The following is a 25,304-nucleotide window of genomic DNA, read 5'->3' as shown; positions in this document are numbered from 1 at the left end:
CGACCCATCGCATTCTTGTGCACTACAAACAAGCCTTTATACCGTCTGTGAAAAATCTTTGCTAACATTCCAAGAAAGTTTCTGTGCTAACAGTTAGTGTATTTCATGGGTTGGCAAGGATTTTGAGTCCTTCCCACAACAGCTTACAGGGTTGGCGCAGAACTCCTATGCTAGCGCTGTACGCACAGAGTATTGATCATAATACCCTAAATACCCTACAATGCATATGAGGTGGCCCTTTCTTGATAAAATTCCTGACAGATTCAAGACAAAACACCATAAATCAAACCTTACCTTTTGCATGTCTCTGATATGAATCCATGACAGCCTCCACACCAGGCCACTGTAGCTGCCCCTTGGGCCATGCCGGGGCGTTATTCCTACTCGGGCCAGTGCCCTCAGTGTTTGAGTTCGTCAGGCCGGCATGGGCAAGCTTGTCCCGTCTCTGGGGGTCTACCTGGAGTAGGTTGGGGCCGGTGGTACCCACCCTCTGATGAGCCATGGCCTCTTGAGTGGTCCTCAGTACAGATTGATGGAACTCTTGGGCAAAGCCTTCAAACTGGGACGATTTGCCCGCCGCCGTTGCTGTCGCTGGCCCTCCCCGTGACAGCAAGGCGGCCGTTGAGAAGGGCAATGCTTCCTTCTGGTCAGCGAGTGCCGCGGCACTGCCCTTGCTGCTGCATCGGGGCAAGTCTGCTCTCTCGCTGCTCACTGATGGTTCTTTCTTTATGTCCTTTTCGGACAGCGTCGCCTGCCGGCCGTGCAGCATATTGTCCGGGGTCCGAGTCTGGGGAGTGCTACTACCCCCGCTCAGCAATGTCCTCTCATTTTTCAGGTGGGCTTGCGCCCCGGGTGACGACACCAAATGGTTGGGGAAAGTCTCGCCGACAGCCGTCTTGCATTGGGCATTTTCTGAGTTCTCTGCTTTGCTATCAGTACCTGGTTAGATGGCAAGAAAAATAATGACCCCCTTAATTTTTCGTCAAACATTGGGGTAACTGACTTTGATCACTTAAATTCAACACTTGGTCGAACAATTAAATTGAATGGACTGAGATTTGAACCTGAGACCTCTGGATTAGCGTACCGGAGCTCTATCAACTGAGCTATCCAACCCTATGTTGGAGGTCTCACTACGTGTCAAAGTCAGTGTTGAGGGGTGCTAGTCAGGAGGCATAAACCTGTATGTGCCAAATGGCAAGGGATCATGTCCAAAGTCCCGATACTAGCAACATTAGAAATGTCGCAGACCTACCGGTATGAAATAGCATCAGCGATCACTCAAAGATACAGCCTTTTATTATAAATCATCAAATACACCACAAAGGGAAACTGACTGGGTTCACATCCAAACCAAACAGGAAAGAAATGGACTGGAGCAGGATTTGGAACCGGTGACCTCCTGGAACACTGTGCCAGCACTCTACCAACCAAGCCAAACCTAGACCAAACCAAATAGCACCTAGACCACAAACCGTGTCAGCCTAAAGGCAAACAAAGCTGTTGTCCTAAATAAATCAAATACGTCCCCCATCCGTACCGGAGTTGGTTGGGCCGGCCGGTGTCTGCGCCGTTTCAGAGCCGCCGGCTGCAGACTCCGATTTCCCCTTAGCCTCTTCTCCAGTCGCTGCTGCTTCTTTCTTCTTGGCTTGCCTTATCCGGTACACCTCAACAGCTGCTCGTGCCTTCTCCATTTCTAAAAAAATAAGAGTGGTGGGGGGGGGGGGGGGAAAGAAAGATTGAAAAATTGGCATCCAATGTTCAAGGTACAATGTTTACTTTTTGCGGCAATTGAGTCCCTGTAGATGACATGGTTGATGGAATCGTTCATGAAGCTCCGTGGAATAAAATGTGTGTTTTTTAAATTTAAAGTACATGAACAGTGAAGTTTATGGCAGCATGAAGGTATCAATTTTTCGTGTTTATCCTGTAAAACTCATGTTGCAAATATTTTCAATTGTGTCAAATCGTGTGCTAAATTTCAAAACAAATATTCTGAGATGGATGAAACCTTTGATTAGTTTCCGGCATTGTCCCAAAGCCAGTGTTGAAGGAATGAAACATAAGGTTTTCAAAAACCCCTTTGATTCCTATAGAGGAATCCGGCGACCAGAATTAGAAGCTTTTACTGCGGTGGTGTCGCGCTCACGTGCATGCTGCATGCTTTCTTAAAGACGAGGCGCACACGCATTTTGGCATTCGTAGTGGTCGGAGGAGCCTGGAGTGCATGTGTGCGTACTATCTGAGCGTGACTTGCGCGAGCCTGGTAGCACCGCAGAAAATAGCTGCTGCAAGATCTGTCTATAGCTACTTTGACAGCAATAATGACAACAATAATGCCCCGACCACGCACCTTTCCGTTTGTCCCGTCCCACGACGTCCAGCCCCAGGCCGCGCAGGAACCGGCACTTGTGGGGGTAGTCCAGCTCTCGTTGGAAGTCCTCCTGGCTCAGCTTGGCTGGCGAGGGCAGCAGACTGGCCGGTTCTGACGACGGCCGTCTGACTTTGGCTGTGGGCTGGTCCTCCTTCAGCCAAATCCGCCTTTTTCTCCGTTTTTCCTCGTTTATCTCTGAAAAAGAAATGGTTGGAATTTGGACAATAGGAAATTTTGAATTTGGAAAAACAGACAGTTGAATATTGGACCGTTAGTAATTGGGAAGTAACAATTCGGAAAGTTGGAAACTTTGAAGTTGGGATGATAAAAGCTGAACCTTTTTGAGTTGGAAGGATAAAAAGTTGGAAATTGGTCCATTTGGAAATCTGAACAGTTAAAATTTAAATATTGATAAGTTAGAAACTCGAAAGTAGGAAATTTGGAAAAGTAGGAAACTGAAAAGTTGGCAATTATGAGGTATGACTGCATTATATCAATGACATAAGGCGAAGTAAAAAAAAAAACATGTTTAGCGTCCCCGCCCGCTTCCTTTTTAGAGGCCGCCTCCTTTTTTTTTTTTTTTTTTTTTTTAAAAGACAAAAATTGATAAATTTTAACTATCTCTGACGAAAGAAATCATATTTTTAGACTTTTATACCGTGTATAAAGCTGTGGAAATAGTCAATGAGTCCAAGTGGCGGCCATTTTGAAAAAAGCTGGTAACCATCTTGAAAAATAGCCCGGCCGCGTTGTCTTGAAAAATGTGTCGGGCGGCCATTTTGAAAAAAAAAAAAAAAAAAAGGGCCTCCTCCTTCCTTTTTGTCAAAGAGGCAGGACGCTAAACATGTTTTTTTTTTTATTTTGCCTAATTCTTAAAAGAATACACAAGACACAATCAGATTATCTCCATTGACTTTGTACTGTCTCTAGCCAACACCTTAGGTTAGAAAAATTGCCACGAATCTCCGCATAAGCAATTTGCACTTGGGATACTTTTTTATATCCATTAACACATGTAATCAAACTGCAATTGAACAGCATTGGATATGATCAAATGAGCAGATACCGAGTGTGTACATGGAAGGGTACGGCAATAAACACTTTTTGAAAGACTTTGTAAAACAGTTTGTTACGGGTGATATTACCTTCTTTCTTCCCATGTGTGACCAGACCCATGACTTGGAAGAAGTTGGTCTTCTTCTCCGAATCATCCAGAGTCATGCAGGACTTTCTGACGATTCTGTGCATCCTCTTACGGTATCGTTCCCTCTTAACTTCAGTCTCTTCCTCACTGTCCGACTCGCTCTCGCTAGAAATGTAGATGCCGTTGGCTCGAGTCTCCAACCGCTGGCGGCCCTCGAGGTCCAGCTTGGACACCACCGGTTCCCCGTTTTCGTTCAATTGCACCGTGGGTGGCGGCGGCAGCTGGTCCCCACTGTGGGAGTTCTGCAGCTCCCGAGCCTGCTGGTTGATCCGATAGAACTCCTGCAGGTGGTAGTTGAACTCCGCATGGGGCCGGTCGTAGTCATACTGACTAAGATGAGACGACTTGCTGTGCGCAGTTGCCGGTTGCGGCGGCGGCGGGCCGTGACTGTTGGCGACAACGCGTGCCTCGTGGTCAAACTCCCTAGCCGCGTTTCCGTGAGGACTCTGCACCCGGTTGGCCATCAAGCTGCGCTGCTGTTCGTACCACGCTTTCTCAGCCGCCGCTGACGTTGTCGCTGCATTTGCCGATGTTGCAACCGACGACTTATCGTTCAAGAGAATCCGGTCGACGCTGTTGAGCCTCTCGTAGTCGTACTGCGGCGGAATGACAGTGTCCTGGCTCGCGGGCCGGTGGTTGTTGAAGAGTTTATGGCGGTATATTTCCTCGCGAGATGGACGCACTGGCGACACCAGAGGGGGCGGTCTACTGCTGTGGTGATGGTCCCCTCTTGATTGGTTCCGCTGCTCTCGCAATAAAGTCCGCTCTTTCTCATGTCTGTAGGTACATCAAATGAGACATTATTACATAAAAGTAATCAGTACAAGTAGAATAAACCAAGTACACCAATAAAGTCCTACTCAGAAGACAGCCAATAAAGCATTGTGTGTATACTGACCCGTACATGCACATGGACAGAGCCAACAGGATCACATCTTTACCAAATGTGTGCAAACCTATAGTGTCTCCTGATAATAGGCAAGTGGTAAAAATGACATCCTGAATGTATTCAGTAACAGTCCTGTATGGACTCAGTATACAAGTACCCCCTAGATGCTTACAAAGAGAGAGTTGGGCGAGACCACTAGGAGGGACATGCTGTGGACAGGCGCCTAATGCTCACACCAAGAAGTTATGGGTTTGTGCCCATTAGTGGTGTGCATTTAAGGGTAGTACAGGAACCAGGTACCCTATCGAAGTAAAACACGGGTACTCGACTACTGGTAAAGGAAACCAAAACCCCCAAATTCAAATCCTGGAATGTGCTGATGAGATTGTTCATAAAGGTGCACATGACAACACAACAACATCGGTGTACAATGCAGGCTAAAGGATTTGCAACTTTAAAATGCACATAAACGTGAACTCTGTTTTGGTTTTTCATGTAGCCTGGTTTCATTTTGAAAATTCCCCTAAGTGGCGTTCAAAACCTTTCCTTTTTCATTGTCTGAGAAGTTACCAAGTACTTTGTTAAGTTGGTTAGGGGTACCCGATCCCATAATCTGGAACCAGTTCGGGCATCCGGTTCCTATGCACAGCCCTAGTGCCCATTCAGAATAGAATAAGTCATGCGTCCTTTGCACCATACGTACAAAGCCAGTATGTGCAAGCAGTGTGTCCCTCCCACTGGGGTTCTCAAAAAAGGTCAAAAAGTGCCATCTACTGTTTGCACAAAGGTGTCCGAGGAGGAACTTTGGCAATGTTCAAAATGGGCTTCAAAAGCTGCAAGTATGTCTGGCATCAGTATGTTCCCACCATAGAGCTACATTAAATTCATTAACGAAGCTTATACGCCCAAAACCCAAACGCACAATCACTAGAGCGTTCATTTGATGTACAAAGTGATGCCTGCTGGGCACATCCATGTTTGTGCACAAACCTATGGAAAGCTCAAAATTTTGTACGGCTTTCGTACGGCTCTTTGCATGTCTGCGTTTGTATTCTATACAGATGAGTTATCGAAGCCGATACGTCCAAAACCAAAACGCACAATCAGTAAAGGAGCGTGTCATTTTGCTCTGCACAAAGAACACAAATTCATGCTTGCATCCTCTGCAGATGGTATTTGCTGTGACGTTTTTTAACCATCATGACTCACATTTAAGTTGTTTGTGTATGTTGTTCTTGCGTGTTACATGAACATTTAGAGTACACTTTCAAATTTCACTCCATGTACATGTACTTTCATTATTCCACAAACACGCACATGAATTCAAAATGTCTGCGCCCAGGCCGGCTTCAAAGTCTCTCCACGCGTCAGAATGAATAGTTAGCACTCTAGTAAATGTAATTAATATAGTTCTACGTTTTTCACATACAAATAGTTGTGTAAAAAGACCTATTTGACAGTCTTTGCCTACAAATTCAAACAAGGCCTTTCTCAAGGACTGGAGACAGGAGTGGAGGTCATGTTCAAAGTTCAAAGGTCAACGTACCTCTCTGCAATGCGCCTGTCCTGCTGGAGCAGCAACTCTCGTTCGTGGTGTGACGACTTCCTTTCTTTCTCCGAGGTGTGCGCAATGTGGTTTTCGTGTGATGTTGCCTGCCCCCCAAAAAAGAACCAAGGAATTGTATTGAATTGAAACTTCAAGCTCTGATGGCAGACCGAGTGAGTAGTTTAAATAAGTAGGAAACATATGCATGTCGGAATTTTGACGAAAATTAATCATGGCTGCAATTGCTTAATTAAACCATCATAAGACAAGGCTTAAAGGATATGGACGCCACTTGCAAAAAAAAAAAAATTGCCAATTCCTGCAACAACAATGCAATGAATTTGAAGCAGGTAATTAAAAAAATTAACCTGTCGAACTTTCATCTTGGTAGATATCATGCTGTCTAAGAAAACTATGAAAATGCGTCTTCATTTCTCTTTACGCAACGTTAGTTTTGGGTTGAAAAACCCTCCCTTCCAAATGTTCCCTAATGCGTTTTGACTTTGACCCTCTTGCGGTATGATCCCAGTTTATCATTAGGCAAAATAATTCTCATTCAAGGATATGAAACCAATTACAAACAAAACTAAATTTGTTCAATTTGGGGCAGTACTATTTTTGTTTTTCTCGCAATTGTTTGGTCCTAACCATCGTGAGGAAATGATGGTAATTTGTCTTTGCTCCAAAACGACCGCATACTAGACGCAACCATTTCACAAGATGCTTGATACTATTATTCAATCAAGTCATATTTTGGCAGTTTCATTTTTGAATGTTTCCAAATGATGTCCACTACCTTTAATGGTTCAATCTAATCTCGGAGGAAAGACAAACAATCGTGGAGTTTACCTGTGAATTCCTGACGTGGCGGTACTGCACATCGTTGCTGGAGCCATCCTTGAGATGTTTACTGTGCCACCGGTCTTCCCCATCAGCCTTCTTGAGTAGTGGTAGAGGAGCCAGTTCTTCCCCGCGGTGACCCAAAGCGGAGGAAGAGGAGGAGGGCACCCGTGGTGAGCCCGGGTGATGCTGCGAGTGAGCCAGCTGCTGGTGGTGATGATGGTGATGGTGGTGATTGTGGTGGTGAGCGTTGGAGGGCCGCAGGTGAGAGCCGTCTGCATTTGGGGGCGAAATTTAAAAGTAGATTACTTTGCATTCATGCTCCAGTCTGTTTGTCAGTCAGTCTGTCTGTCTGTCAATCAGTCAGTCACCTACCCACTCATCCACATACTCACTCAGCCAGTCACTCAGTTAGCATGAGAGAGGACAATTCAGGCAATCCACAATGCAGTGCGCCACCACGAGTTTGCCACAGAGAGTTCATTTTCCCAGTGCACTGTGGGAGATGGTCGACAAATCTGCAGCGCGGGCTATATGAAATTGTTACTTTTTTCAGTCAGTGGTTTCGTAAGTCTATGATTAGAGTACCTGTTTGCCCTTTTTTTAAAATCAATATGGTGTTTTTTGTAAGGTGGCAGAATGCTACGCCCCAATCTATAACAAATTAGCCCAAGTTGTCTGCTGGCACTCGTTCAAATGGGCCGTGTTTTGTCGACCGTAAACTTGACCAATGGACTCTCCATGGCAAACTTTACGGTAGCGCATTGCATTGTGAATCGCCTGAATTAGCTGGCTCTTCAGATCCTGGGGGGAAAGAAAGTGAAAGTACCTCTCGGTGAGTTGCGTTTGTCCTCTTGGCTCCTGGACAGCCCTGTCCTGTCGTGATTCTCCCGTTCCGTCTCTCGTTGCTGCTGCTGTTGCTGCTGCTTCTCTTTCTGAGCTGCTTCCTGCTTGGCTTCCTCGGCCCGCCGCTCACGATCCCGCTGCTGATCCAACAGCAACTTCTCTCTGTAAGAACATAATAATAGATTTTGCAGGATTGAGGAAGGTAGAGCCAGTTTCGAGTAATCGAATACTAAATTATTCTAAAATGTACAGCCCATTTGACAATCCCACCTACATGTATCAAGAAAAAAAGAGAGGTTTTGAGCCAATTTCAGGCAGCTGCTTAAGCACAGAATTTTGCTGAGCACAAGAAATACTTGCTAAGCAGAAACAGGTTACCAGCTAAAAGGTCATGCAATGTGTATTGCACGTGGCTGGTACTCACCAGGTTTTTGCTAATTGCATAAATGTGAGGCGTTCTGGCAAAATGAGATGGAACTGGGCACAGGCAATAGTGGAGAAAAGTGCACAAAAAAAACTGTATACAATTGAGTCTCGTTATAACAAACTTGTTTGGACCTAGCCAAATTGTTTGTTATATCAGATTTTCGTATTAAGAGGAATATAAGTCCCATTCATTGTGCACATAAATGCACAGTCGGGACCAAGGCTTTATATTTGTTATAACCAGAATTTTGTATTAACAGAGTTTGTACTAACGAGAGTCGACTGATTTTCAGATTTATTGATATTTGTAAGCTTTGATATGTCTACTACACATATTTTAAAGGAACAGTATAAAAATCGTAAAATAAAAGTGTATTTAAGGAGAAACAAATTACCATCTTTCATTTTTACAACTACAAAACTCGAACGATAAAAGCCTTTTTCTCAGTATTTTTCCTTTTTTGACATGTTGATAAATGCGAACTTTCAACAGCCATAACTTGTCAATGGAATGTCCGATTGAAGTGCAACAAACACTATTGTAAGGAGAATGTTATTCTCTTTCCCAATACCAACAAACCCCTATTTCGACCTCTGCCCAGTTCTGTCTCATTTTGCCAGACTGCCTCACAAATTTGCCATGCAACATTTTCTACCGATCAACAGCTTACCTTTCATGCTGCGCCGACGGCGACACGAGACCTCCGAATGACACCCCGGGGGAGAGATGGGAAAGTTGCATGGCCGCCAAGTCGCTGGGGTAACGCAACCCGGAGAACGCCAGAGGGTTCATGGCGGGGTGGGGGAAGAGGTGGCTAGGGGGCGAGGAGAAGGGGATGAAGGGGGGCGGCCGCAGGCCCGGGTAGCTACTGTACCTCTCGTAAGAATCTTCCGGTCTGTTAAAAAAATGGACAATAGAGATTGGATCATCAACTTATTATCTTTTTTATAATATGGCAATTAGATTTTGGATTTATTATCTTTTTTATAATATGGCAATTAGATTTTGGATTTACTATCTTTTTTATAATATGGCAATTAAATTTTGGATTTTTAAACAACTGTCGTGTTTGGTTTGCTTGCTTAATTCAATTAAATGTATTTTTACACAATGTTTGTATCTTTCAACTGTAAACTGTAGAATGTTATTATATTAAACAAATTACATACAATAATAAATTGGGAGGGGGGCGGGGCTAATCATCCTTACTCGCAGCATAAGCTGAATTGCGAAGGATGCAGCTACAACATGGTTGAGCCAAAAGCATGTAAAAGGGCCTTAGGCAGCTGATATACGACCCATGTCTAACCATGGAGCACAGCCAGATCAAAAAATGTTGTTTTTTTGCACAGGGAGGAAAACCAGACAATCCAGAAAGAAAACCTTGTGGCACAGGAGAGAATCAATGAAAAACGCTTCCCACATATGACCCCAACTGGGAATCGAACCCAGGCCACAGCAATCAGGACAAATTCTACCATCCTTCTGTGCTTGCAGCCCAAAACTTAACGTATGTTTGCTTGCTCACAAAATTTCTCGCTTACTTTTCATACATTTATGTATCTCTCTAAATATTCTGCTGAACTTGTAGTTATAAAAAAAATTCAATGCTTATGGAATCTTCCGACTATGTACAGTTCTTCAAAAGCCTAGGAAACAACATACCGGTAGGTATTGTCCCAAATAAAAATAAAAAAATGTAATAAGAGACATCTATTTGTTGTTTGCCTGTTTTGGGGGTTCCCGACCCCTTTCCCAACTGTTTGAGAACATGTTCTATTAAAACAAAATATAACAAATATTTTTTTTAATTTGTACAGTTTCAATACCCAAAAAATGTCTCAAGTACATTTTTTTAAAGACATGACAAAATCAACATTTCTATAGAAATGACAATGTAAAGAAAACAAATCAAGACTAGTCCGCATAGTGCACTTGTGTTTGTGAAACAAAATAACATGCATTGCAAATGTTGGCCTATTACATTGTTATTAACATCAGCGGGTGACTGAAATGGAACAGTGATCATACATGTCCCTAGAAAAATTACAACTAATTACAGGCAGACCAATCACGCGGCAATGTCATCAACAACCTGACAAAGGCCCCCGGTAACCATGGATACGTGTAACATACATGATCAAAATTGACTTCATCCGGAGTGGTGCGGTCTAGGTTGCACATGCACATGTACATGAGACAGGATTGTCTCTGTTTATTTTTTCCTGAATATGTTTAAAAACAAACAAACAACAAACCCGACCGACCAACTGCCACACCAGAGAAGTGTGTTTGAATTTTTTTTACCTTAAATGATAATCAATATTTTTCAAATTGTGAAGTAAACAACAACAAAAAAGTACACATGAGGTCTGATATATAAATTCTGTGAAATCTGCATCCAAAAAAATAACATTCTGAAATATGATAGCATTTTGCCTATTAGGGGATACACTGCGTGACAGGAAATGCACTTTTGAATTATTTGGGTAAATTGACTGTACGAAAACAATTTATTGGAAAATGTCTTTGATCGTGAAACTTAATACTCTGACAGACAGTATCCAACAGTCATCACTACAAATATTCTCACTGGCATAAAGAGATTCTAACCCCTTCTTTTCCTCTTTTCTTTGACTCAAAATCTGTTGTCATTCTTTATGATGTATCTCTCCAAACATCAGCATTTTGCCGTGAAAAGAGCCGGGTTAAAAATAAACAAACACGCAATTACACACTACGCCACTGGCACGCTGTGTATTATTACTGAAAGCTAATGCCGATCTGAGCAATAATTTCTCTGTCAGGCAGACAGGCAAGCGGGGCGCTTTAGCTTCCCATTGCCTGAACAACCGCTGCACTGCATGTCACACGGGGGCGACAGCTGTCTAAATCGCAACGTAACTGTACCTCACGATTGAGAGAGCAAAAGGAAATAGATAAACATAGAAACCATTAAAAAAAAAAAGGGTCACACCTTCCCCCGGGATTCAGAACAGCCGCCTGTCCGCCGCACATCTGCCTGCGAGCGACGGCACCATGCATCATCTAGGCCTACTGGATGCGCTCAGGCGTGATGCAGTTATTACAGTGAGCGGCTCGGGTGTGTTTATGCGTGATGGCTTTACTGAACATCAGCCGCGCGGATCAATTATACACGCGCAACCTCACCCCTTCATAATCTCCTGATGAAATGCTGTTTTATCTCCCATCGGAGGCCGGATTTCCCCTCCCTCCGGAATGGACACAGCCAAACAAGATCAATATTTAAATAGGGAGTTTTATACATCTTGTCGGTGTTACAATAATCACATCACTGTATCCTTTCTGGTGTCGTCATGGTCTGGCGTTAATACATTTTCTGACTGTTTTATGCATGTTAATTGTAACTAACAAATTTTTATCAATTAGGAAGGCTATTTCCCCCTTACATACTAAAAAAGTGCCAACTCAAAATTTAACAATAAATTCATAATCCTACTGGAATATAATAATTCATGTGCACTGTCAAGCAATTTCAAACACAGCACCACTATTTTTAGCATAGATGACTGGTTTCATTACAGACTGCATTACACAAGTACCGCGATACCACAAGCAGAATTTTTTTTCAAAATGGAAGGTAAAAAAAAAAGTAGCTGTACTTTCCTATTCTATCTCTCTGCTGTACACACATCTCATTTCACAAGCTTATTAATGACTCCCCTCATCCGAAAAATAACAGCGCGCGTGCTTGTGTGTCGTAGACAGTCAGCTCAGGTAGGGGGGGAGGGGGGGGGGGGAAGGGGATGCAGATATGCAGGCGGTGATCTGTTTATTAAGGGGCCTCAAATTGTTATGCTTGTGCCGTGCGGCCCAGCCGCGGCGCGTGAACTGGCTGATGGAATCTTATTGATTACGCAGGTGGCTGCAATGGAAATGGAAAGCGCTGTTTCTTCAACGGAACACTGAAAATTCATGCACTGGGGAATAACTGAAATGTTGTTAGTTTGTCAGATTTTCTTTCTATTATACAGATGCTATCTGACAACATCATAATCTTTTTTCTTTTGGACTGAAAAAAAAAAAAAATTACAAATTTTAAGACATCCACCCACATACATGTACACATCTTATAGGTACAGATATTTCTTCATTTAAAAACAAACAATTCAGTTGCCAAATTGGAAGTAAGATTTAAAAATATATATATATATTTAACGCTATACTGACGACTGAACAAATTGAAACCATTCTCACAAGTTTGAACTAGATATTTCTATAAATTTTGGCGCCACTTTTTTCCAGACCCTGTTACATTACAACGTTTACATTTGTTATTCATGAATTTAGGATGTACTCCTTAATGCAATCAGTTTTCAAGAGTGATCATAAATAGTAAACTATCTACCCAACAAATAAAAAATAGCGGGAGGTCATTTTTAATTTTACTTGAATGGCAAATTAGAAATTTCACAGATAATATGGACAGACTTTGGACCCTAAATGTATAAATTACTACTGGATGAACTGATATATGTTTTTGAATAAATTTGCTTCTTTAGAAGAAAAAAAGGCATTTTATTAATTACAAAAGAAAACTAAAAATAAGGCTAACAAATTATTTGGATCAGCCCTAAGTATCAGTCAGTTTCAATTACCAAAAGTTCATTTTCATGTAATTCACCTAGGAGAGGAGAAATAAAGAAATTGAAGGGAAAAAAATATCAAAAACTGAAAACACACACACATGCCGTCCTGCTACTCAGGTAACAGCTTTTTCACGTTTCAACCAATTTCGTTTTCAACCTTGGGCATCGTTTTGGCGAGATGATGTGAATAATCCCATTACGGACTCCATTACACGTGGCTGCCATGGCGCTACCATGCCCCCAGCACATCCCGGCATATATATATATATCTGGGCTGCACTATTTAATGCCGGGATGGTTAAAAAGAGAAGAGAGATGGTCTGATTTCTGCGTTATTATTCTTGCTGAAATTTCAGCTGCGGAGACGCGAGGAAACACGCTCTAATGTGCCAGACGCCCCGGAGGTTTTAAAGAGGAATGGCTACAAGGCAGCAAAGGTGCGATCTTCAAGTTGGGCTCCTGGATACGTACTGTCATTTTCTGCTAGCCGTCTACTTAAATCAAATTCTTTGATCTCTGATATGTTGAAAACTGCTAAAAATAAAAGTAGATGTATTCTACTGAGTATTATACCTCATTATGTATTACAAAACTAGTATTAGTCTGAATGGGGCAAAAACGTTTTGGGTTTTTTTAAGAACATTTTCATTTCTAGATTCTGAAGAACAAGAGCTTTCAACTTGTATACAACTTTGGGGAACTGAGTTCAGTAACGAAAATATAGACTTCCAACTAAATTGAAGTTGTAAAAATAATTTTGGAGAAAATGGCATTTAAAAATCCCGATGTTGTACAGTGGATGAACAATCGAGTAACAAATTCGGAAGAAAAAAAGTTTTAGAGCTGTTTTGATGGAACAAAAGAATTGGAGAACATGATTTACAGGTTATTAAAAAAAAAATCATCAAATTTTTGCTTTTCCCACTGTACTGTAAAATGGCTATTTGCGACTGTATGCTCATTTTTGTGGTGACACGTTACAACTTACAAATACAAATATTTTGGACGGGAAAATAAAACTTTCTAAGAATTTTGAAGGTGAATTGTTGAATCTGTGATAAATTACCTAACAATGAAGTTTTGAGTTCACAGTATACATGTAATTATCTAGTGACCAAGAACCAAAAAATAAATTTTTTGTACAAGTCACCACACAGTTCATACAGCTGTGATTTTCTACAAAGAGGAAGCAATTTTGTTTTATTCAACACTGGAAGGGAATAAATTTCAAGGGGAAAAAAACAACAATTAAAAACACAATAAAATCTTCTGGCCCGAGCCCTATTAAAGCATTAGTCATATCTCTGGGATCTCAGCACCTGCATGTATTAAACAAAACAACCCCAAAAGGATCGAACAAATATACTTCAGATTCCAATTTGCATAGACCAAACACAATCAAACTAAACCCCCCCCCCCTTGATTATTTGACTTTTTTTTTGTCAGTGACAGAAAGCCTGCAACAACGTACGGTACCCTTGTGAGAATAACACAGAGCGGAAGCGACGTAATAAGAATAAAGGGAGTGCACTTAGGTCTAAGAGAAATACCAAGGAACAATTGAATTACCAGGGGGGAACACAATGCCGTCTGAGTGGATTTCCAAGGTAGAACAATTACAATCTTAAGAATTTGCGCAACGTGCCACTGCGGCTCTCGAGATGACCCAGGCAGGGCATGGACCAATGGGAGGAGGGCATTCAGTCATGTGATTTTTTTTAGCAAGTGAGTAGACAAATGTCGCATTCTGTTTAATGACAATCTTACATGTACATGTAATGCATAGGGCAATTTTATGCTTTGTCTCTGTTCTTTTTGGAGGAGGAGATGGGAAGCTTCATTTATAGGCATCCTTGTCGTCTAAAGCCAACAGGGGTACACTGCTAGAGGATTTGTGACAATTTGTGGGTTTGGCAGGACCTCAAGACGAGTATATTTGTCATTCATATTGTATAATTCACCAAACAAAATTAGAAGCAATTTTTGAAGTGATGCCACGCTCGAGCACACGCTGCACACGTTTTTAAAGACAAGACACGCATCTTGGTAGCCCTATTGGTTGAATGAGCCCAGAGTGCGTCCGTTATTATCTGAGCGCGAGCCTGGTGCCACCGCAGAAAATGGTTGTCGCTAAAATAAATCAAGGGTTTGCCTTTCCAATGTAGGGGATCCTTTGCATCTGAGTCATTGGGTGAAATCAAACCAGCCTTTGAATTTCTTCTCACAGACTCTTGAAATGTCTTAAATCTACTACATCGATGTTGCAAGTTCAACACGATTAAATCTTTGTTTACAGATGAGTACGGGGATAATATTACAAATAATGAATGTTTGTGAGTGCAACGGTAAGAATAAGTTCATTCGGTGACAGATGGACAGATGGAATGTTCCATTCCATGAGGCTAAGCCGAGTAGAATGGAACATTCGTCTGTCACCGAATGAAATTATTCTTTCCATTGCACGAATGTGAAATCTTCATTATTTGTTTTATACAACACCTGAACAAATCCTCGTCATCTGCTTGGTCAGAGCCGCCAAAAGTGTGACCGTGCAATGGAACTTCTTTTTTTTTTGCCGTGTGGCCGCGCAATGCGGCCACGCTGTGCGTTGGGACGAATAATTAAATGAGACGTGATCAACAACCCACCGATCAGATAAATCAGATGATACATTCAGGTGCTGTAGAAATTATATGTTTACAACACAACTCATATTTTTCTTTACACTGCGAGAAGTGAATTAGTATGTACAAATTCTTCATAATAATTATATTTAACAAGATTGTCTGCGTCCGAATTACTTGACTATGGCTAGCAGCTGCACATGCGTCTATGGAAGTGGCTAAGCCACTTCCCATAGACATGTGTACTACTGCTGGGTGTAGCCAAGTGAGTCGGACATAGCCATATCCTGAATCCAAAAGGGCAGGGGTGAAAGGCCCTAGGGTCCATAGCAGGGTTGGTCGATCTAATTAAATAAGGAAAGAGTGGATAAAAAGAGATCAGCAGTGTTTATATCTGCATACACCTACCTGAAACCATGGTAGGGTATATGCGGTGGCCCCATGAAGGCCTGGTGGAATGGATACGGTGAAAGAGCGGCGGCCATCATGGCTGGGTCGTAGGTCAAGTGGGATGGAGGAGGAGGCGGAGGAGGGGGCGGAGCTGGCGCTGGTGGCCGGGGTGTCATCTCCGTCTCCCCCGAGCGGTACGGCTGGAACCCTCGGACAGGGTTGCTCTCTTCTGGCTTAAGGTGTTGGGGCACGGGCCTGTTGATAGGTGACAAGGAAAACAGAAGTCAGTTACATGGACCGTTCTGAATTTGGGCATAAGCCTGGCCTACCTCTGGTTGGTGTACATTCCTCGCAGTTAGACCGAGCTACCTGGTCAAAAGTCCTGATCTAATTGGCCAATGTGCAATGTTTGATTGACAGACAGGGTCGGGTTTACTGAGCAGGATTCATCGTGCCATGTGGGGGTTGAGGAGAATTAAGACTCCTGACTTGGGGGGGGGGGAGGAAGGCGTCTCATTATGGGTCCACGGTCTAATTCAGAAAAATCAAACGTATAAGATATGGGGGCAAAGTTAAAAGTATTTCTCTTTGGTTTGGACGTTGAATGACTCTAAAGCTAGATAATAGGCTAAAGCTGGAAGAAAGCCACGCTTTTGAAAAAAAGTCTTTCGTCAAATGCCAATCTCAGGTTGTCGCCGTTCGCTGGGGTTCAACAGCAACCTGTTATTAAAATGTACAGCTGGGAGCCTAGGGTGCGTTCCAATTACGTGAACGATGCTAACGTAGTTTGGCCAAGTGTAACTGAATGCTTGCCACCAACGATCAGCACACACAATGAACGTAATGATCCCGTCACTATATTGAAATTCCCTGTTTTGCTACATCTGCAGTAAAGTTCATATAGTGACACTGGCAACATTTCACTTCGAGTTACAAATAATTTTTTGAGGATTTTACAAACTGCTTACCAAAAAGTAACACTTGTAGCATTGGCGTACAAGAATCCACCGTTTGACACCAGTTTTTCCAAGGACAATATAGTTCCATTTGGTGTGGTACGTTTGCAGGGCCAAGCTAACGAACTTTTGCATTTTTTTTGCGCAAACTAAATACGTTTGCGTACACTGGAAGGCACCACAGGACTGAGAAAGTTTCACAATGATATATATTCAACTGTAGTTTGATCCATGATTAATCCCGCTTTAATGTAAGTGCCCAGATGCAGGGTATATCTTTAATCAACCCCGAGTTAGCTAATGAGTCTTGTTCGAGCATGGCTTTCAGAAAGGCATTATCACCCGACGTATGACATAAAAGTCAGCTGTCTGGTTGCCATGGTTTTTGCTCTCTCGGTAGCGGGCCACACTGTTAAAATGGAATGTTTCCTGTTGTCATAGTTGAGCCAATGTTTGCTTTTTTGTTTTTCCTCGCCAAATCTAGACAGGCTTAAGGCTGTTTCATACTACAAGAGAATGCGAGTGCAAAGCAACTTTGACGTCATAAAATATTCATGGCAAAATTCACCACAGACGAAATGTGGTCAAATTCTGCAAATCTGCAACGTTTGTTATAATGGCACAAATTCGTGTTTGCTTTCGGGCGGTGTATGAATTGACCTTTTACACTGTTATCACTGGTTGACAGAACAGCGCACCCCAATTTGTACTGGTTGGACACAGGGTCATCTTAAATGAAAGGCAAAATCAATTTTATGTTGACTGGAGCTCTGACATCATTAAGGAATATAAAGACAGGCGACGCCCTTACAGCTTCTGATATGGTTCGGTTGTTATGTGTCTAAATATTCTACCTTAGGAGCTAAGCTGCCTTTCCATAAGCGTGATTTTTTGTCTCCGTCACCTATACGTTGCGTATGCATTTCATTATTATGGATACAAAAAATCGATCTCATAATGTAGCACACGTCTCTTTTCATATGTGGGCATACGTTGCGTGTCCATTTTGATCAACCGTCAGAATTGCTCCATGGAACAATTTTGACGGATACGCAAAGCATATGCAACGTATGCCTAACAAATTTTTTTAAAACGCGCATATGGAAAGGGGACTTTAGACTGGTTCAGTTCTCAAGGATGCATATACATGGAATGTGGTGCCTACTGGTGTGCATGCAAATATTGAAATTCAGTTGCCCTCAGAGGTCATGAGGACGATGACAACTCATCGTTCTCTGACTCTACAGCTGAGTAAGATATTGAGACCGTGAGGCCGCGTCCAAATTACAGACGGCTTCCCACAGATGTGTGTAATGGCAATCCGTAGCCAAGTAATTCAGATGTGGCTTAACGGATAAAAAAAAAACACCTTCTAGTACCTTCTAGGTCCGGCACCTGGACTCCCCTTTGATCTCCATATAGAGTTTTGCACGTTGCCCGACTCTGTGGAGTGTCTGCTGCTGTTGTGCTGTTCCGAGGAGTTGTGATGGCCATGCCGGTCCAACTCTTGGGATAACTGACGATACAAACCAAACAAGAACAAGAAATGGTCATGAACAATCTATTTCCTGGCTCCACTCTTTCATTCCTTAATTGTTGACTGCTGTGACGAGGGATATATTTTGAACAACTGCGGGGTGCATAGCACCTGGTACAATCAGTTAGGCTTTCCTGCCAGATATGTGATTGAGAGGTTGCAGTTCTGTGTTTTGAGACACACAGGCTGCTGGCCCTAAACACGCACATTTGTACAACCTTAGTGTGTGCCGTGTTTCTGTGCTGTCTTAATCTCTCACCAAGTTTTAAACAAGTTAGAACAAGTGGCAACCTGCACCAACCGACGGCCTCTAAACCGACCCAAAAAAATCCCCTCAAAGTTGGCATTGCCAACGGCATTTAGGCATAAAATCTAAGCCCGATTTCACGACTCTGCTTACCATAAGCAGAAAAATCCACGCTGGGTTAGCATGGAATGTTGGCTGGAGCGCATGCGTATACATCCTGTAACTAAGGATTCTGTGTTTGCCGGGGTTAGCAGTCACAGAATTTTCTCTGCTAGTGCTTTAGGCACAGGATGGTGATCGCAAGCGCAGCATTCTGTAGCTAGCAGACAAACTCATTGAGCTACTAAACAGAAACAAAGCTTAGCAAATTTAGGGCCAAGCAAAAAAAAAACAAGATGGGAACCAGTTTAGCAATGTGCATCATGTGACATTGTGGCCGGTAACCTTGTTTCTGCTAAGCGTAATACGTTCACGCTTACCAGATCTAAGCCAGGTGAAATCTGGCATGGGATTACACTGGCGCCACATCACTGGCATCCAGCGAACCGTGATGGCCACAGCTGCACGCATACACGTACATTATACAACCCCCTGCGCTTGTTCCTTAAATTATTTTTAGTGCACAGACAGTCGTCAAATTAATATTATTCCGAGTGGAATCCAAATACAGGCTTAGGCTGGGATCATAAAAACAATCGACATCTGCAGCATTTAAAGAAATGCTAATCTTCGCCAATAAAGCAGCTGCATGCGCCGACTCAGTATGTAAAATTATACCAGTCTTATAAACAGCAGTTAAGTGCATTAGTAAATAGATATTTAATTTCTGGATGTGTTGAAAAGACCTTTTTTATCATAAGCGACTAGGGGGCACATATGCAGGCCCAAAACTAATTAAAATTCATCAGTTTTGTCCCTCCTTGATTTTAGATCCCCATGAGAAAAAAATAACGACAGAACTTGATGGAACTGATACATACCGGTAGTGTATGCATAGTACCCACCCAAAATTTAAGGTCATTTTGGCTTGGAAAAAAATGTTTGTGCTCTGCACTCTCACTTTTGAAAATCGTTTCAGTTAATTCCAATTTTGAAATAAAAACCTTGTACATGTTACACCGGTTTTGGTTCAATTAATCAGGTATTTCTAAACGGTGCAGAATCTTCGAGGGAAGCTTTACATCGGGAAGATACGTTGCGTCAGCACGCTCACCGGTTCATGCCCGTATGGTGCAAAGTATGCATCATTATTTTATTTTTTTCTGAAAGTGCACAACCACGTATCATCTTTGCGTAGGTGCCAGGTATATGGCAGCAATGCATTTAAGACCTCCCAACTCTCTCTTTGAAATTAGGCGAGGGGGGGGGGGGGGGTCCTTGCGCAGGGAGTCCATTCTAGTCTCTCCATGTCTGCTTACCCTTCTCTGCTCCGATATGATACTGGAGTTGTTGGTGTGGGTGGGGGCTATGGTGACCACGGGAGGGGTGCTAGTGGGCACCACCAGTGGCGAGGGCCCAAAGTGAAAGTTCTTGGTGGACGGCGTGGAGGCCGTGCTGCGGTTCATGCTGACGGGGGAGACCCGCGGGGAGTGCTCCTCGGGACCTGTGGGTCAAAGGTCAAATTTCAATAGGTCAAGTTTAACCACAAACCGTACATAATCAGGTTGTGCTTGGCCAACTGATATTGATCACAAAATAAAAAGAGCTTAAAATATCAAAGCAAAGTAGACATCTGTGAGCAAACAATGATTTTTTTGAAATTACCACTGCCATGGTACGTTTGTGTGTGGCAACAAACTGTTTATCCTGCGAATGGGTCATGCCTAAATTATCCTATCAATTTGCTACCTTTTTTCTGAAAAGAGTAAACAGAAGAGTCACTTTATGTTCCCAAAATGGCGTCATCGTCACTGAATAGATTTTGGGCTGAGACATGCAACCTACCGTTGTCGTTGGCGTGCTTGGCCAGCTTCCGCAGTGCAGCGGCGAAGCTGGAGGTCCGCGTGGCCGCCATGGCATGGTTGGTACTATTGGCACTGGTAACCGTCACCGTGCTGGCCGACTGGTTGAGTGGGTTGACTGTGGCGGTGGTGCGCGTGGCCTTACTGCCGCTGCTGGTGACTACGGTGAGGGGAGGCGGCTTGGCACCATGGGAGGGAGCACCTGCAATATTTGGAGAAAAAAAAATCAAAAACTTGTTGATAGCTTTTGTGATTTTTACAATGAAACAAATTCATCACTGCCATGTTAAAAAAATTAAAGGATAATAGGTTTCTGACTAGCGCCCTTGAATTAAGATATTGACAAATTGGGGAACCCCAACGTAGGGCTGGATAGCTCAGTTGGTAGAGCACACACTGCGTGATAACCCCGAGGACCAACACACAAAGGGAGAACAACAGATCCTTTCAGTCCTCGGGAGTTGGGTCTTTTGTTGGAAACGGTCCTCTGTAGTAAGTTCGTGTGCTTAGTCTATGGGAGAGGTTTATATTACAGGGAGAAAGGGAAACACAAGGCATTGTCCTTGAGAGTATAGTAAAACAAGAGTGTCTGTTTGTGGATGTGTGGAAAAAATACGCACAACTAATTATATTTGGAGTCTGCACAAACCCGTATCAGTCTTTGCGTGAGCGTCAGGCGCCGTTGGCAATGTGTTACAATGTCCCTCCCAGTGGTCTCCCCCAACTCTCCCTTTTTAACCGTTGAGGGAGTACTTGTTCACGAAGTCTATACAGAAACGCACTTGTGTCCATGACATCACCATGTACTTTGTTGTAGAAGTACATGCACAGTACATTTCCATTGAAAATAGGGGAACTACATACTGAGAAAAATAACTGTTGCTGCCAAAATTCGAGCAACCCTCACAAAGTATGTAGCATTCTCATTTTTATTAGAATCCATGGGTGATATAAACTGTTGACAAACAAGATGAAACTGACATGTAAACATTTTTATCCATGCACAGAACTTGTGATGTTAAACTTCTGCAGAAATGCAACAGCTTTTGTTTATACCCAAAACAAGACAAAAATGTTCTGTTTTCATACTCTCCCAAGTGAATCACATTTGCTTGAAAAAAAATATCAAATTCATCTGGAAATAAATACAAAAATCTGCATTGCCTATAAACAGGAAAAAACTACAATCCTTCTGCAAAACTTCCCAAGAAAGATATTGCCATGATCTACGATTCTTCTAGGTCTTGGACAATTGTGACACTATGGGGAAAATGCTGATATCACGCACAATGGGTAATTTAAGTGGGAATTCCAACGATGCGCAGCAAAGTGGGAATGTTGTCCTTATCAACTATTAACATCAATAACTCTTCATAAAATCACCTGTGAACCTTTCACTGCTAGAGAGAGGTATTTAAATATTCATCAGCTTTATTCCTTTTTTTTTTGTTCCCACCTAACCCACAAAATTATTTTGGGAATCATTCGGGAATTACTACTTTTTAAACTCTGGAGGAATATCATGTAGAGCAACAGACAACATCCCCTTGCACCATGGAGCCTCCATGCTTGCACCAATTCTGAATTTACCCAGGTTCCCACATTGCGCGTGACACATGTACATACATGCATAACTCTGAAGGCCTGTATCAGACACTGCCATATTTCCCCCGATCCACCCCTGTCATCCACAATCAACCCTGCCAGCTACTACACATCTTGTAACTTGTATAGTAACTGAACTTCAAAGCACGTACAGCCCTTGTAGCTATCATCTTATGGTGGGGTATTCTTGTCAACCGCACACGCTGTGTGTCATAAATAACTGTCCAGATATTGATAAACACAGGGAGCTAGACGGGTGCCCCTGTTAGCTGGTGCCCCTGAGTTGGCTCCTGAGCGCAGTGCACTGTTGATGAATAGCACAGCACGGTGACCTTGGGAGACCTCCTCTGCTCAAGGCACACTCCTAGCACCTGGCTGGCACGTGCCATGGAGCTCAAGAAAGGGGGGGGGGGGACAGGGACTTAAAGGGGCACATCAGGATCAGGTACATGTACATTAGTCCTGGTAAAAATGGCTTTGATTAAGTATGGTCTCCAAAGATGATATGGTTTAATGACTTACTGTAATACATACTGTACAAAGGCAACTTTTAGGGGAAAGAATGTTGCAACCTGACGCCACTTCAGTGGTTGTGTACAAAGTCTATGGAGAGTCAAAAAATTTCCTGAGTATTTCCTTACAAAATTGGAAATGTTTCTCAGTCCCACATTCATGTCTTATCATCATTTATGCAATGACTGGCCTTCATTGAGATGATATATGCAGAAAAAAAGCAGCGTCGGGTTGCAACATTTTTCCCTTTTAGGAAAGCTTTTAAGTTTTATATGAATTTTAGCATTCAACACAAAGGGGAATTTCTTGTAAGAGGTCTTGTAATGTATGTGGTTCATAAAGTCTGAAATTATTCTGACCAGGCCTCCTACATGTGCCAAATTTTTTTAGCAAGTAAATCTTTTGATCTTCAGATGCCTGTAATTCTTTCTGTGAATCTTTGCATATGTACCATATGTGTACATAAATTTACATGTAAATGTGCCTGCCGTACGTTCTCACATATGAAAGCTTTCCTATTATTCTGACGGGCGTATTCATGGATACAGACATTACTTCATTCACTGTTCCCTCTTTGTTCCCCTCTTCTTTTTGCTTGCATTATTTTGGCCATTTGATACTGAACTTACAAGCATTCATGCAACCACAAAGCTAAACATATGCCATGCATCAAATGTACAGTAATACATTGAGTCTGTTATCGCCGGATCTTACCAACTGCCTGAAATATATTTCCAAAAACATTAAAAAAATTCAGCCAAATTCTTAAAATGAGATCCCCCTCCCCCAAATCAACAACTCTAGAACAATGCCTGTCTTACCCCTTTAAGGAATTCACAAGAACCAGGTCATATTACAATGACAGCAGTTGTGGTTTTGGATCAAATGCCTACACCCCAGACAAAGAGAATGGGTGGGGGGGGGGAGGAATGAGACAAAAAGAACCAGACTGTCATGTGCATGTACCTGTCAGAGTACGGAAAATCTTTGTGAATTTACGCACCCTCCCACTAGATTATTTGTGATTATTTGTGATTTTTTTGGTGTTCTTGGACCATTCAATTATACAGAAAACACGCAGCAACCACCCCCTCCCTTTTCAAAAGAAAAATTAATCAATGAATAAGAAATAAATACTTATAACAGCCAAAACATTAAAAAAAAGAAGTGTTATCAGCTATTAGTCTTATAAACCCTGCTAATGAATCAAACTGTGAGCAACATCTATGCCATAACAATTAGTAAAATGGTAAACACCCCGCCCTAAAAACAATTATATGTACCGGAACACTTGTGCGATGGATTATCTTTACAAATCAAACAGCATGCATGTTTTTAGTCATTTTTTTGTGGACAAATACAGACTGTGTTCATACATTCATGTGCATTAGTAGAGAAAGCATACCTACTTTTCAACAGCTTGCAAGTTAACGGGCAATCAGCAGACATGAACATTAGAGGACCGATTCACAGTACCTGCGCTTCTGTAATAATCGTATTATCTTGGCTCCAAGGGTGCAGCCTGCAAGTCTGCCAGCATTTTGAAAAAACATATTCTTGTTTTACGACCACGATTTCATGGGCTCCGCTGCACAATATCATTTGTTCCCAAGTTGTGGTACTAAGCATATGCTTGCTAGGCTTGTGGGCTATGGGATTTGAGCGTCCATGTGAAATAATCACACACAAAAATACCGCCATATTTTGGTATTACCAGCTCTTTTTTTTGGGCGGGCTATTATGTCCTCAAAATAAAACAATACACATGAAAACCGCAAGCATGGGACAACAAAGAATTTAAATAAATAATCATTCATACAGTTCAGATCTTTTCTGCTTTCATTAAAGGGATTTTGTGCACATCTGGCCACAAATTAAAGGGAGTACAGCGGTTATGAACTTCCATACTGAGTTTTTCAATTATTTCGGTATTTAAGCAACATCATTCGATATCGTTCAATATAAAAAAATATTATCACTGTATGGTATTATAGGAATATCATCCAAGCATAGTACATGTTCATTAAACTGACCCTTACATGTACCGTACATGTGCATTTATAAGCCATGTACAACCAATACAAATACAGTGTATTTTAAATCCAAAATTGGACAATATCCCACATTTTGTAATCAGCATTTTATAACCAGATCTCCAATGCTCTCTGCAAACCACAATCAATAATTTGCATGGTTCTGATACAAGGGCATGCAAAGACACGATCCAAGCCAGTACACTTTATAGCCCGAGTTGAATATAAATTGCCAATGTGTTCTTAAACAACACACTCTCTACAGGTTTTTTCATACCAGCAAAAAAAATTGATAGAGGAACAAACAAACCAAAAAATGAAGAAAAAAAAAATTAAAAATTGAAGGAGTGCTTATTCCCGAGCAGATTTTATGAGCATGCTAAGGCACCCTGCATATTTCAATTGCCATTAATAATCCAATGTTTAAATAAAGAAGAAATATGCGGGTTAAAGTCAAGAGCAACAGACGTTTGTCACATTTACATGTAATATTTGCATCTGGATGGACCTGCTTTAAAGGTGCACATTCAGAATGACTTCGCCAAAAATTTGATTGTCTTAGATGAATTTCTTGTTCCAAAGGTCTTGCTCACAAGACATCCATACATTTGCATGTAATATTTAAATGTCGAAAAACCCTGTTTGTTTACATGTACATCTGATGCGGCAGCAGTTTTTTTG

The 25,304-nt window shown here is 42.1% G+C and overlaps 1 protein-coding gene across 2 annotated transcripts in view; it reads right to left on the bottom strand.

Annotated features, from left to right (window-relative positions):
* Positions 1 to 25,304, bottom strand: part of LOC119744644 (genetic suppressor element 1-like) — a 90,498-nt gene that overhangs the window by 2,586 nt on the left and 62,608 nt on the right. For both annotated transcript variants that reach the window (XM_038220696.1, XM_038220706.1), the window contains 12 exons: positions 20,456 to 20,674; positions 19,930 to 20,114; positions 18,107 to 18,243; positions 15,790 to 16,026; positions 8,797 to 9,021; positions 7,683 to 7,861; positions 6,863 to 7,128; positions 6,014 to 6,120; positions 3,520 to 4,355; positions 2,354 to 2,569; positions 1,541 to 1,696; positions 295 to 939 (listed from right to left, as the gene is read on the bottom strand). In XM_038220696.1, the coding sequence (XP_038076624.1) occupies positions 295 to 939; positions 1,541 to 1,696; positions 2,354 to 2,569; positions 3,520 to 4,355; positions 6,014 to 6,120; positions 6,863 to 7,128; positions 7,683 to 7,861; positions 8,797 to 9,021; positions 15,790 to 16,026; positions 18,107 to 18,243; positions 19,930 to 20,114; positions 20,456 to 20,674 (3,408 nt within the window). The remainder of the gene's footprint in view (positions 1 to 294; positions 940 to 1,540; positions 1,697 to 2,353; positions 2,570 to 3,519; positions 4,356 to 6,013; positions 6,121 to 6,862; positions 7,129 to 7,682; positions 7,862 to 8,796; positions 9,022 to 15,789; positions 16,027 to 18,106; positions 18,244 to 19,929; positions 20,115 to 20,455; positions 20,675 to 25,304) is intronic.

This window comes from Patiria miniata, unplaced genomic scaffold, assembly GCF_015706575.1.
Source record: "Patiria miniata isolate m_02_andy unplaced genomic scaffold, ASM1570657v1 HiC_scaffold_12, whole genome shotgun sequence".
Taxonomy (NCBI): domain Eukaryota; kingdom Metazoa; phylum Echinodermata; class Asteroidea; order Valvatida; family Asterinidae; genus Patiria; species Patiria miniata.
The sequence above is the reverse complement of the archived record's forward strand: the minus strand, read 5'-3'. Positions and strand labels throughout refer to the sequence as shown.